The sequence below is a fragment of the Bubalus kerabau genome, chromosome 1, assembly GCF_029407905.1.
Source record: "Bubalus kerabau isolate K-KA32 ecotype Philippines breed swamp buffalo chromosome 1, PCC_UOA_SB_1v2, whole genome shotgun sequence".
NCBI lineage: Eukaryota > Metazoa > Chordata > Mammalia > Artiodactyla > Bovidae > Bubalus > Bubalus kerabau.
Window position 1 is genome coordinate 155,808,796 of NC_073624.1, and position 14,012 is coordinate 155,822,807.

A 14,012-nucleotide genomic window follows, 5' to 3' on the forward strand; every position below is an offset into this window, starting at 1 on the left:
ATTTGCAAACCATATATCCCATAAGGACCTAGTATCCAAATATATATTTAAAAATATTACAATTCAACAACATAAAGAAAAGTAACCCAAATTTTAAAATGGACAAAAATGAGCAAACTTTATTTAAAAATACCAGTGATGTAAAATATCATGTATGAAACGAGTTGCCAGTCCAGGTTCGATGCATGATACTGGATGCTTGGGGCTGGTGCTCTGGGACGACCCAGAGGAATGGAATGGGGAGGGAGGAGGGAGGAAGGTTCAGGATGGGGAACACATGTATACCTGTGGCGGATTCATTTTGATATTTGGCAAAACTAATACAATTATGTAAAGTTTAAAAATAAAATTAAAAAAAATAAATAAAAAATAAAAATACCGGTGAAATATATTAAAACATGGAATTTTTGAAGGATATATTATTATCAAACAATGTAAATGTCAAAAGTAATTCTTGAAAGAAAAAATATGACAAAATTATCTATCAGTAATATTAAATCATTTTTAAAAGTCAGAAAAATGAGGTAGGAGAAAGGAGGATGGAAGTAAAGACACATGTAAATTCCCTGATCATACAGAGGAAGAAATCAAGAGCTACTAAATTTTCTAGATAATAATATAAATAAAATGTAGCTTCAAGTACATTTATAGAGTATATGGTATCCACTAACTAGAGTTAAAAACAGAATGTATAATTTACACATCATTAGAGAAAATAAGCATACAAAAATAGACTAATGCCCAAGGATAGATAATAAAGGACACTATTATCGAAGCATAAAGTATAATGCAAATTTTAGCATTATAGACTATATAACTAAACATAAATGAGCTAAATGATTTGATAAAATGGCAAAGTTCTCAAACTTGTTCAAAAACTAAAATCAAAATCAAACTCTGGTATCTTCAGAGACAGGAAAACACACACACACACACACACACACAGAGCAAAGGAAAGTATATTTAAAGGAAAAATTTTTAAATTTTTATTATCAAATTAACTACATGTTCATAGTTAAAATTGACAAAAAATATAACATTTATGGAGAAAATATTAGAACTAAAATATAGACAACAAAACTAATTAACCATTATAGTAAAATAAATACAGATTGAGAGTCATATGTAAAAGGGATATGTGAAATATCATTGTGTTTCTTGTTTTCACAGCTCAAACAGACCAGAAGTATAAGGAAATGAAGGATATAATATGGGCATTTAGTACATTTGTGCTAAACTTTACAACATTTTTAGTTAGCTTCCAAGTAATGCTAACAAATCATGATCAATGGCCCAAAGTATAAAATCTCAATATACATACTAAAATATAAGATGTATGGCCTATATTTTAAAAATAAACATAATAGTGGAAAGAAAAGTAAATAACCCAATACTTCAAAGTTTTTTAAAAGTATCCTAAATAATTACAGGTCAAGATGGAAATAAAACTCAAGAATATACAGTATTAAAAAATTAAAGACTATTTGAAAATAACACACAAAAACGTCATGGATTGAGGCCAAAGCTACAGAGACAAATTCAGAACCTTAACTGCTTTTATCAGTAAATATAAAAGAATGTCAACTAATAATTCTAAGCATTTAAAATAATTGTTTTTGGTTGTTCTTTTTTATCTGAGAAAAATAGAAGGTTGAAATAATAAAGCATCAATTAATGAAGTAGCAAGAGGATATTTAGTGAATTGATACATTTTTAAACTTGATAAAATTATGCTAAATTTTATCTGGAAACAGTTGATGCAACTGTCTTTCAAAGTTTTGAGAACCATACTCTAGTAGTTATATGACCTTAATACAGGAGTTAACAATCAAGGCCATGGGAAAAATGTAGACTGCCAGCTGTTTTTGTTTTTTTTTTTTAATAAAGTTTTATTGAGACACACACATGCCCACTTGTTTACTAATGGTTTTTGTGCTATAATGGCAGAATTGAATATTGTCAACAGAGTCTATATGGCTCTCAAAAGCCTAAAATACTCAACATCTGGCCCTTTATAAAAAATGCTGTTCCATTTCTCAATACAATAAAGAAAGCATGACACACCATGGAGAAGGGACGTTTACTCAACAAATGATTTAGGGGAAATTGCTATCTGGAAAATTTTTTTCAACAATATGGAAATCATTAAATAATAATGATATACTTATGTGACTTACATTGTACAGATACTAATATTATGCTTTCAGAGAGTATTTAATGGCATGGTAACAATTACATGACATAATATTAAAATATATTAAAAAAAAGCAGGATCCAAAAATCACTAAGATCTCATGTTAAACTCATGTTAAAAATGAAGACCTCCAAAGATATATAGCATATAAAAATTTTTAATATTATGTAAATATTAAATATTTAGTACCCCAAAATTTTACATGGAAATTAATTCCTGGTAACAAACAGAATTCTGATCCATTTTCATTTTTTCCTATAATTCATTTTATATATTTCCTACTATGAAAATACATTTACTTAAATTTATAAGAAAGGAAGCAAATGGAATTTATACAACTCATTGGAAAAAAAAAAAACAAACCCCAAATTTGATTAAAAAATGGATAAAGGAATGGGATAGACATTCTTCCAAAGAAGATATTCAAATAGCCAACAGGTACTTTATAAAAGATGTTCAACATCACTAGTCATCAGGAAAATGCAAATCAAAACCGTGGTAAGACATCATCTCATACCTGTTAGAATGACTACTGTCAAAAATATGAGAAATAAGTGTTGGTGAGGTTGTGAAGAAAAGGAAACCTTTGTAAAGTGCCAGTGGGAATGTAAGCTGATACCGCCACTATGGAGAACAGTATGCTGGTTCCTTGAGAAATTACAAATATAGCTACCATACGACCAAGCAATTCCACTTCTGGGTATATATCCACAGGAGAAGAAATAACTATCTCAAAGAGATATCTTTTTCACCCCTATGTTCACTGCGGCATTGTTTACAATAGCTAAGACATGGAAACAGTCTAAGTGCCCACTGAGAGATGAACTGATAAAATGTGGCAGATACATACACAATGGACTATTTAGCTGTAAACGGAGGAAATCTTGCCCTATGCAACAACATGGATGAATTCTGAGAGCATGAAGCTAAGTGAAGTCAGAGAAATATAATTTATACTCTTACTTATATATGAAATCTAAAAAAAAAACCGATCCTATAGAAAGAGAGAACAGACTGGTTGTTGCCAGGGGCAGGATGTGGGGGCTGGGAGAAATGGGTGAAAGTGGTCATAGGATATAATTAATAAATTCTGGAGATATGACACACTATAACACATTGTATAAAGTTAACAATACTGTACTATGTATTTGAAAACTGCTTAAGAGAGTAGATTTTTACAGTTCTCAGCAACAGCAAGAAAAAATTGTAACTGGGAGGTGATGGATGTATTAACTAACTTTACCGTTGTAATCATTTCACAATATAGACATATATCATTGTACACTTTAAACTTATGTTATAATGTTATAACTCAATGATATAAATCAATGATATCTCAACAAAGTTGGGGTGGGTGGGGAGGTAAATGTTATAAAATAGTTAAAGGCAGAAAATATAGCCACAAACAACCTGGTGAAAATATAGCTGAATATTTAACCTATCTCAGGGAAATTCCATGGACAGAGGAGCCTGCTGGGCTACAGTCCATGGGGTCACAAAGAGTCGGACACGACTGAGCGACTAACACACCAACAGGATACCTGATGACTTCTTTTGTTCGGCAAGCAGAATTTAGGCATAAAATCTATAGAAAAATTCACAAAAGACCATATGCATTTACATGGTTATAGAGAAGGCAATGGCACTCCACTCCAGTACTCTTGCCTGGAAAGTCCCATGGATGGAGGAGCCTGGTGGGCTGCAGTCCATGGGGTCGCTGAGGGTCGGACAGGACTGAGTGACTTCACTTTCACTTTTCACTTTCATGCCTTGGAGAAGGAAATGGCAACCCACTCTGGTGTTCTTGCCTGGAGAATCCCAGGGACGGGGGAGCCTGGTGGGCTGCTGTCTATGGGGTCGTATAGAGTCGGACGGGACTGAAGTGACTTAGCAGCAGACACAAGTTAAAATTATAGATACTTCAGAACTACCACCAACACAAACGAAGGACCCCCTAAGGAAGATGATAATCACTGCTCACCAAAGTGCAAGAGATGGCATGTACACAGCACCTCGGTGGTGCAAGAGTACAATTGTTTCTGGGGGATAATCTGGCGATAGATACCAAGAGTTTTAAATATGTTCATATTTGTTTAAAACCCAGTAAGTGTACCTCAAAGTAATAAGTTTCTTCTTGCTCAAAGATTTACGTACAATAATACTTATCACAGGGTTAGTTATTTTTATAATAAAAATGATTAAAACCTGAAATGTCCCACAATAGATAATGTTTAACAAGATTCTGGGACATCCATATGTTTGAGTCTCAGGAAGTCCTACATGGAGACCATTACAATGATTCCCAAGAAAATGACATGATTAGATACTCTGATAAAAATACTAACTCTGAAAAGCAAAAAAAAAAACCCCAAGATATAAAACTGGATGATTCCATATTTATCTAACCATCTGGAAGAAAATATACCAAAATACTAGCCAGGCTGATCTTTGTGTGTTGGGAATATGATTTATTTAAATTTTCTTCTTTATATATATCTGCACTTTCCAAAGTTTCCCATGGAACATGAATTCATTTTCTAAGGAAAACAGTCGATGGTTCTTCAACAAAGAACACTCTAAGTTCTGCTTTGCAACAATAAGTCAGGGAGGTCAACATGAAAGGTTATTGTTTTGTCAAATCTTTCAGATTTGACCTTAAAGTGTTTCCCTTTCTGTGCTAAAATCAGTTACGCTGAAACAGCTTAATCTTTTTGATCAATCAGTCACTGACATTTATTGAGCACCTACTAATCCCTGGCTCTTGGTTTGGACTGAAATTGTATGCTATTCCAAAAGTGTGTCACTTTCAAAATTGCCCATCAAGGGGTATAATTTCAGGGTGGGTCAGAGGGTTTCAGAGGTCCCTGCACAATTCTAGAACCACTCACAACACTGAACACAATTCTCTGGCCCCTGAGCTGGCACTATCCCAGATCTCTCTCCTTGATTTTTTCATACAGGCATCAAGGAGCAGAGCTATGGGCAACAGTTTCTGCTGTGACGGAGTATAATGACACCTGTCAGAGAGCAGTGTTGCTCCCGTTTTGGCACCTCAGTATTCAGCTGCAGAGAAGTCCTCTGACACCACATACAGGTGTGCTCTGAGCATGCTTCAACGTCTCTTTGTGATCTGAGCAACTTGGTGGAAAGACAATGCTTCCCCTGATAAAGGATGTCCAGTCATTTTAGGGGGCAAATTTCTTTATGGGGCTGGGGTACCAGTCACAGAACATAGATAGGTCTGCAATTAAGCATTCCATCCAGTGCTTTCTGCTTAGGAAGTGACAGTTTAAGCATCACGAGGGCAAACCAGGTGCTAGGACTTCAAATGCCAGTTATCAAAGACTATTACTGTAGAGGATGTGGCAGCTAGAACAACCCTCTCCACAGCTCATCTGACCCAGAAGGCACCATTCTTTCCCTGGGTAACAGAGACACCAGATGGAAGAAACACAGAATTCTGTAACACACAGGTGTGTTCCTTTGCCTCCTAAGCTTTTGTACTCCTAGTCTTTCCTGTGCTCTGCATGGGCCTGTTCACTATACTTGTGCTAGAAGCCTTGTGAGAAAGTCTGGCACAGAATCTCCAAACCTGGAAGGACCTGTCTCCAGGAATGCATTCAGGTCTGACTCTTTGCGACCCTATGGACCATACAATGTCCACGGAATTCTCCAGGCTGCAATACTGGAGTGGGTAGCCTTTCCCTTCTCCAGCAGATCTTCCCAACCCAGGAATCGAACCAGGGTCTCCTGCATTGCAGGCGATTCTTTACTAACTGAGCCATCAGGGAAGCCCTCATTTTCAGCAGAAGCCTTTGCAATGGCTGTTCCTGTGTCACATGTTTTTGGGGCGCTAAAGAGAACAGAATTCTCCAGGGTTCTGCTCAGTGCCTGGGATCCAGACACGGGTGTAATCTGAATAATATGGGAGTCCCTCTTCCCAGTGCCAAAGTCCGGATTCCACGTCTGGTCTGGGCAGACTTTTCACCTAAGTATGGCAACATGGCACCCCTAGATCTGTGTACAGACTTCAGAATTTAGTTGCTATTATTTAAAATCTCTTGCAATGGCTATGACAATAGGAAAGTTGCCTAACTTTTCTGGGTTTTGGATTCCTTATCCATATAAAAGGGATTAAAAACAAATAAACCCAGATTATTGGATAGTGTTAACTGAGATACTTTGTGTAATTTTAATGAACAACAAATGCTCAGTGTGCTCAGTCACGTCTGACTCTTTGCAACCCCCTGGACTGCAGCCCGCCAGGCTCCTCTGTCCATGGGATTTTCCAGGCAAGAATACTGGAGTGGGTGCCATGCCCTCCTCCAGGGGATCTTCTCGACCCAGGGATCAGACCCAAGTCTCCTTTGCGTCTTCTGCATTGGCAGGAGGATTCTTCACCACTGCGCCACCAGGGAAGCCCATCAAATACTCAATAAAGGGTAGCTTATAAAAAGAACAACCAGCTGACAATGCAACCAGTTTAGAACACTGCTTTCTCTCGGCATTCTCAGCTCCAGTATCAGGTGGCCCAGATCACATGAGTGGCCCCTTAGCTTCTGAACTTTGGGGAGTAAACCCAGAAGTGCTAGGGAAAGGACCAGCGAGTTACAACAGGGAAATCTGCGCCCACAGCGCCATCTAGCCTGTTCCATGGAGGTCCCTCTGCGCTCGTGTCTCCAACACGCTGGAGCATCCTTCTCTTTTTTATTTTTTCAAAGTATAATTACCAGAGCTTATGTTTCACAGTTAATGCTGTCAAGCCTTTTAAACTAATTGGTCTTTTATAGAAAATTTAACTGAAAATTAACACATCTTTTAATAACATTGCCTTAACTTTAATGGCACTTTGCCTTTCGTTTATAATTGCTCTAAAATTGTCATTTTCCATGTCATAGCTGCCATTTTTTATATTTGCTAGTTTTCATGGTGTAGACTTTTATTTTTAGTATTTTTCTTTCACGAGGGATGAGAACTATTTGATCTTTTTTTTTCCTACCCCAGCCCTGCCTGGCCTGACGATGGCAGCAGCAGTTGTTCTGAGTCCGTCCGTCGTGCCCACGGTGGTGCTGGCTCACCTGCCACAGGGCGGACCATGGGCCGCCTGTCTCCTTGCGAACAGTCTACATGGTGACTCTGGAATGGAGTTCGAGGAGGACAGCCACAGAGAGGAATTTGTTTATGTAACTGACATCACAGGGCACTGGGCTGCCTGAGAACTCAGCCTTTTCCATAACGCACCTCAAGGGTTCAGCCCTTCACGCAAGCACAGTTAGCAAAGTAAATCGTGTGGTTCCCTCTTCCAGAAGGTCCTACTCTCCCATCTTAGCAACATAAGTTCAGTTATTTCTGACAGAGAGGTCAGCTCTCTGTCTCACAAAGCTAAAGATCCTCACCCTCAGCTGTACTCCTCTGGTTTTTCAGTGTAGTTCTCCACACCCATTCAAACTATTTTGTGTTCTTCAAACTAGTTATCCCTATCTGCTATAGTCCAGGTGCCCACTGACACAGCTACTGGCATGAGGCAGTGACTACCCCCTAAAATGACAGTTCAAACCCCAAGAGGGCACGGGACCGCATCTTTCTTCTTCCAGCAAATACTGGATCTTCAGCATGAACAGTAGTGCCTAGGCTTTAGTAAGTGCCCAAAAATGTATTGATTAATAACACTAAATGCATATGGAGGTTGCCATGTGCTAAGCACTGCACTAAAACCTTTGACTGTGTGGATTGCAACAAACTGTGGAAAATTCTTCAAGAGAAGGGAATACCAGACCACCTTACTTGTCTCCTGAGAAGCCTGTATGCAGGTCAAGAAGCAACAGTTAGAACCAGACATGGAACAATGGACTGGTTCCAAATTGGGAAAGGAGTACATCAGGGCTATATATTGTCACCCTGCTTGTTTAACTTATATGCAGAGTACATCATGCAAAATACTGGGCTGGATGAAGCACAAGCTGGAATCAAGATTGCCAGGAGAAATTTCAATAACTTCAGATATGCAGATGACACCACCCTTATGGCAGAAAGTGAAGAGGAACTGAAGAGGCTCTTGATGAAGGTGAAAAAGGAGAGTGAAAAAATTGGCTTAAAACTCAACATTCAAAAAACTAAGATCATGGCATCTGGTCCCATCACTTCATGGCCAATAGATGGAGGAATAATGGAATCAGTAGCTGACTTTATTTTGAGGGGCTCCAAAATCACTGCAGATGGTGATTGCAGCCATGAAATTAAAAGACGCTTGCTCCTTGGAAGAAAAGCTATGACAAACCTAGACAGCTTATTAAAAAGCAGAGGCGTTACTTTGCCAACAAAAGTCTGTCTAGTCAAAGATACGGTTTTTCCAGTAGGCATGTATGGGTCTGAGAGTTGGACCATAAAGAAGGTTGAGCACCAAAGAACTGATGCTTTTGAACTGTGGTGTTGAAGAAGACTCTTGAGAGTCCCTTGGATACCAAGGAGATCAAACCAGTCAATCCTAAAGGAAATCAATCCTGAATACTCATTGGAGTATCCTGAATACTCATTGGAAGTACTGATGGTGAAACTGAAGCTCTAGTACTTTGGCTACCTGATGTGAAGAGCCGACTCAGTCGAAAAGACTCTGATGTTGGGAAAGATAGAAGGCAAAAGGAAAAGGGGGCAACAGAGGATGAGATAGTTGAATGGCATCACCAACTCAATGGACATGAGTTTGAGCAAGCTCCAGGAGATGGTGAAGGACAGGGAAGCCTGGCGTGCTGCAGTCCATGGGGTCACAAAGAGTCAGACACAACTGAGCGACTGAACAACAATGAACAAATCACTTTACAGCCTTAGCTCATTCAATCATCTCAACAGTCCTATGAGGTGAGTGAGTGAGTGAAAGTCGCTCAGTTGTATCTGACTGCGACCCCATGGACCATACTCCATGGAATTCTCCAGGCCAGAATACTGGAGTGGGTAGTCTTTCTCTTCTCCAGGGGATCTTCCCAACCCAGGGACTGAACCCAGGTCTCCCACATTGCAGGCAGAATTTTTTTACCAGCTGAGCCACAAGGAAAGCCTTCCTATGAGGTAGGTACTATTAGCAGTCCCATTTTAAAGATGAGAAAAATAAGGCACAAAGAGGTTAAGGCTATGCAAACAGTAAGTGGCAGTGCTGGGATCCATATGCAAGCAGTCTGGCTCCTGAGGCCCTGACTAATTTTTTTGTTTCTAGGGTAGGTAACTCAAATTGAGGTGAGACTAGGGGAAAGTGGGGGCTGTGTGAAAAAGAAATCTAAATACCCATGTGCCAGTTTCACAGAGAGGCTTTATCTTTCACATATATATGAGCAACAAACTGGATGATTCTGAGAAATGTACATCTTGTGATCTTCTTCTCAGAGGCATATATCCATAAGCATACTTCTTCCCTCTCATCATGTGTTTCTGCTGTGGGTTCACAGGAGAAAGCTAGGAGGATGTGTTGGTAACATCGCTATCTGTTCTGGGAATGCATGTGATGAATCATAACACTGTTCTTTTTCACAAATGAAGCAGTAAGCAGCAGGAGTTGAGTTATGAAGGACAATATTCAGGGAATGTTTAGACACATTATTAAATGGCAATTTGGGGAGCAGTGCTAGAAAAAGGAGATCATAGACATCTAAAGAGATGTGTGTGCGAATGTTGTGATGTTGCTCATGAGCAAGTGCCTGAGATGGAAGCTTACCTCTGACTCCTGCTGTTTGGATTCTCACTTTCTCAATTTATATTCCAGTTACTGCCTTGGTACTAGATAATCTCCTGTTCTGTCATAAATTACAATTGTGGTGGAAGGCTAAGAAATCAAAAGTAATCTGTTATCAGAAGGTCTAGATCCAACTGGGTCTGTTGAACCAGATCAAATTTGAGACCTCACTGTGGAACTTGCTTATCCCAGACAATGAAAACAAAGCCTGGAATAAGTGGACAGGCATTCTGTTTTATGATTTGAGAAGTCACAACAGTAGATCAGTTAAATAGGTGTTGCCTCAACACTTAAACCAGGTTGACTCACATCGCTGCCTAAAATAATATTGTCCAAAATAATAATAATGAAGTGCTCTGTACAGTTCTGGACGTTCCATAAATAATGCTGCTGCTGATCATTACAATGGCGTTACTAGATTCCCGACACCCCTTCTTCCCAGGCTGGAATTCAGAAGTGCTACTTTGCTAGCAGGCTGTTGTATTCATACACACCTTAGCCATGCTCTGCCAAACATTTCAGTTTGCATTTCAAAGGAGTTTAGAAACAGATTTTTTTTTTAATTTCACACTTTGATTTCTCAGCTGAGTTTCCAAGAACTGACTCACTAGTGTTGCCGTAGAGAGAGTAATGCAGCTCAAATCTAGGCGCACTCCCACTCCAACCCCATGGCCACCATGTGCCCCCTTGACTGTGTGGAGGTGAAGTTCCTGAGTCGGTTCATTCCTTGCAACCAGGGCTGGTTTGCTGGGTGTGTGGCCTGCATTGTCGCCCAAAGTGCATGCTCAGAAGAGCCCCTCATTTGGTTCAGCACTCTGCTGCCATCATTTTGAAATTCTTAGTAACTTATGGTGGAGAAGGAAATGGCAGCCCACTCCAGTGTTCTTGCCTGGAGAATCCCAGGGACGCGGGAGCCTGGGGGCTGCCGTCTATGGGGTCGCACAGAGTCGGACACTACTGAAGTGACTTAGCAGCAGCAGCAGTAACTTATGGAAAAGTAGACTTTCAAATTATGTAGCCGGTCTCACCTGGAATATCCTGCATGTCTGATCTACAGGAACAATTTTGTAAATTTGGATTTTTTAAAAAATTTGGATCAAGTATTTTATAGTTCTGAATAAAATCTATTATAAATGGTTTCATCGTCTTTTTGTGAGAACAGTCTTCTGAAATCTGTCTGATTAGGATCAGAAGTAAAATGAAACTTCTGAGGAGTTACCAAAATCTGTTTGGTAACTGGATTTGGAGACTGCATGGCCTATTACAGAGAATCCAGCACCGTAATGAGCATATCCTGCTGCTTCCATCAGGCCCTCTGGCCAGCCTGGGGAATTGGCCCAAACGGGGCCCAACATCACTGGCAGGTAGAAAGATGAGGCTCAGTATCCTCACACCATCAGAAAGGTCATGAGCCCTGGGAAACCAAGATGGCCCTCTCTAGGGATCTCTTGCTCACTCTCCTCCTCGGCTTGGCAAGTGGTGAGATGGCATGAAGCCCAGTCGACCTTAATTCAGATGAATGTTGTTTCATGTTTATTTTTAAATGCATAATTCTGATTTTTCACTAAGATATGCTCGTAGTTGGACCACATTCAGGAATATAGAATTACTTAAATTAGTCTTAAAAAGCTTTATGATTTTTCTTTCCTCAAATAGAGGTCCTTCTGGGATTAGCTTTAATGAATAGATGAGAATAATGCATAATTAGCACATCAGTTGTTTAACATATGCAAGAGAATAGCCTTCTTAAGCACTTGAAGAAATGTATGTATATAAAAACTCTCTGGGCTATGTTTATAGTTTTAATTAGTTCAATAAAACTCTTTTTTGTGTATGTGGGTGGATTCTCCAAAGGTCAGTTATTATCTAGCCTATGTCTATATTTTTACAAATGGTGAAGTTGAAAATTCCAAAAAGAAGATTTTTCTATATAATAAACAAAGCCACTCAGTGGGAACACTTTATAATCCCCATTCTAGTCTGCTTTGCTTTTTGCAGTTCAAGACTGCTTTTTTAAGATGGTACCTAATTTTTTTTTTTTTTTTAATTTAGATATGCTGGGTCTTAATTGTGATATGCAGGATCTTTAGTTGCTATATGAGAACTCTGAGCTGTGACATGAGGGAGCTAGTTTCCTGACCAGGAATGGAACCTAGGCCCCCCCAGCATTGGGAGGCCAGAGTCGAAGCCACTGGACCACGAGGGAAGTCTCAAGATGGGACCTTTTTGTCATTTGATTCTGGTCTCACAAGTGAAAACACAAATGCCTTGATTGTTTGATGCATATCAAGTTATAAAAGCAACTGAAGATGCTCTGGATCCCTCGGCCAGCCCACCATCTTCTCTCTGCCACCAGTAAACTCCTACCCTGTGCCAGAGTCCCGGCCAGGCCTTGCCTCACACCCACTCCTCTCCCAGGACCCCATCTCCATGACTGACAGTGACCTAGGAGTCACCCTTGGCACTCTGACACTCTGTCCTCTTCTGCCTTTTGCTCATATTCAGTCTGTTCCCAAGTCCTACAGATTTTGCTGACAAACACCATTCAGATGCATCCACCTCCCTCCAGCTCTGCGGGCTCTATCCTACTCCACAGGGCAGGACAGCCCCTTACTTAGACTTCCTGTGGCCATCTTGCCTTCTAAGCCACCCTCCACACCCTCCTGCCTGGGCAATCCCATAAAACATAAACCCGATCACATCACTTGCCACCTTAAAACCCTTCAGTGCCTCTTCACTGATGTCAAGAAAAAGACCAAAAACATGAAGATGGGTTCTGAGGCCCTATGGGTCCAGCTCTGCCTTTCCCCCACTTTTGCTCCTTCAGGTCCTGCTACCCAGGCTTTCCCTATCTCCTTTGAGCCTGGCAGGTACCCTTCTCCCTAGCAGGTCTTTTCCTTTGCTGTCCTTCTTTGGCAGGGGGTGGGGTACTCTTCCCCACAAAAGCTTCGCTCTCCATTGTTCAGATCTTGACATAAAATAGATACTCTTTCTTTGGAGAAATCTTTCTCTAGTTCCAAGACTGGGTCAAGTGCTCACCTATATTTACTCACAAGCTTCCTTGCACTTTCAAGAATTTATAATCAGATGTTTATCTGTGTACTAGTTAGATTAACAACAGCACCTCCTACCAGATGGCGAGTTTGCATGGCTCTGCTCTCCTGTGGAGCTCAAGCTCCAGCCCATGCCCCTTATGCACTGGAAGCACCCCACCCCCACATCCCTGTGTCCCCCACTTACTGCGCTCATGAGTGAATCCAGGACACTGACGGCGAATGCTGTCCCACATGCAAACGGCTGCGTGAGGTACAGTTCTGTGTCGGGGTCATCGTCATCGTCTTGGTCCAAAAACTGAACATTAGTATCGTTCACTAGGAAAAGTATGAAGTAGGAGTTAGCTTGAAAAACTACATGTGGGCCGTAAAGTCAGAGGTTTAGAAACACTGAGGTCACTGGAAAGGAAAGAAAAGCATGGGAGAAGCTGTCGATGGAGCTCGGGGTAGGGGTCGGTGGGACTCAATGGACTGCTCTGAGGTGCTTGTTCAAGGTTCCCAGACCTGAAGAGCAGAGACATCAAGTGGATATGCTCCATGGCAAGCTGGCGGAGCTAGGGTACACTGGTGTTGGTCAGTTCTCTGGTATAGTTTTAGGATCATGATGAAAAACACTCTGAGGTGTTTTTTGGTAGCCAAGTCCTTTGAGAGATGGACATCTTTCAAGGATGAGGAGCCATGAGTAGCCATGCTGGGATGGGAAGGTTAGCCACAAGGAAAAGAAAGCCATTTAGATTAGAAGCATAGCAAAGACAACTAGCAAGGGATCCACCCTCAGGCACCTCCATGCCTCAGGCATGGATCTGGGTAGTGCCTGGTGTCCAGCCCTGAAGCCAGGCCCACATCCAGCAGATCCCGTTCAGTATAAAGGCGACTCCAGGTGGGATGTACCCCTGGCTGTCTCGGGCTGTGGCTGACAAAGACTTGCTCTGCATCCCAAGCTGCACAGGGACGCCCACGTTCTCCCTTTCCCCTTCTAAACAGCTCAATCTTTTATGTGCTTCAGCTCAAGCAGACACGGCATTTGATGTTGTATTTCATTTCC

At 40.7% G+C, this 14,012-nt stretch overlaps 1 protein-coding gene across 2 annotated transcripts in view; it reads right to left on the reverse strand.

Moving 5' to 3' along the window:
* Nucleotides 1-14,012, reverse strand: part of KCNMA1 (potassium calcium-activated channel subfamily M alpha 1) — a 771,468-nt gene that overhangs the window by 25,312 nt on the left and 732,144 nt on the right. For both annotated transcript variants that reach the window (XM_055537192.1, XM_055537201.1), the window contains one exon: nt 13,155-13,285. In XM_055537192.1, the coding sequence (XP_055393167.1) occupies nt 13,155-13,285 (131 nt within the window). The remainder of the gene's footprint in view (nt 1-13,154; nt 13,286-14,012) is intronic.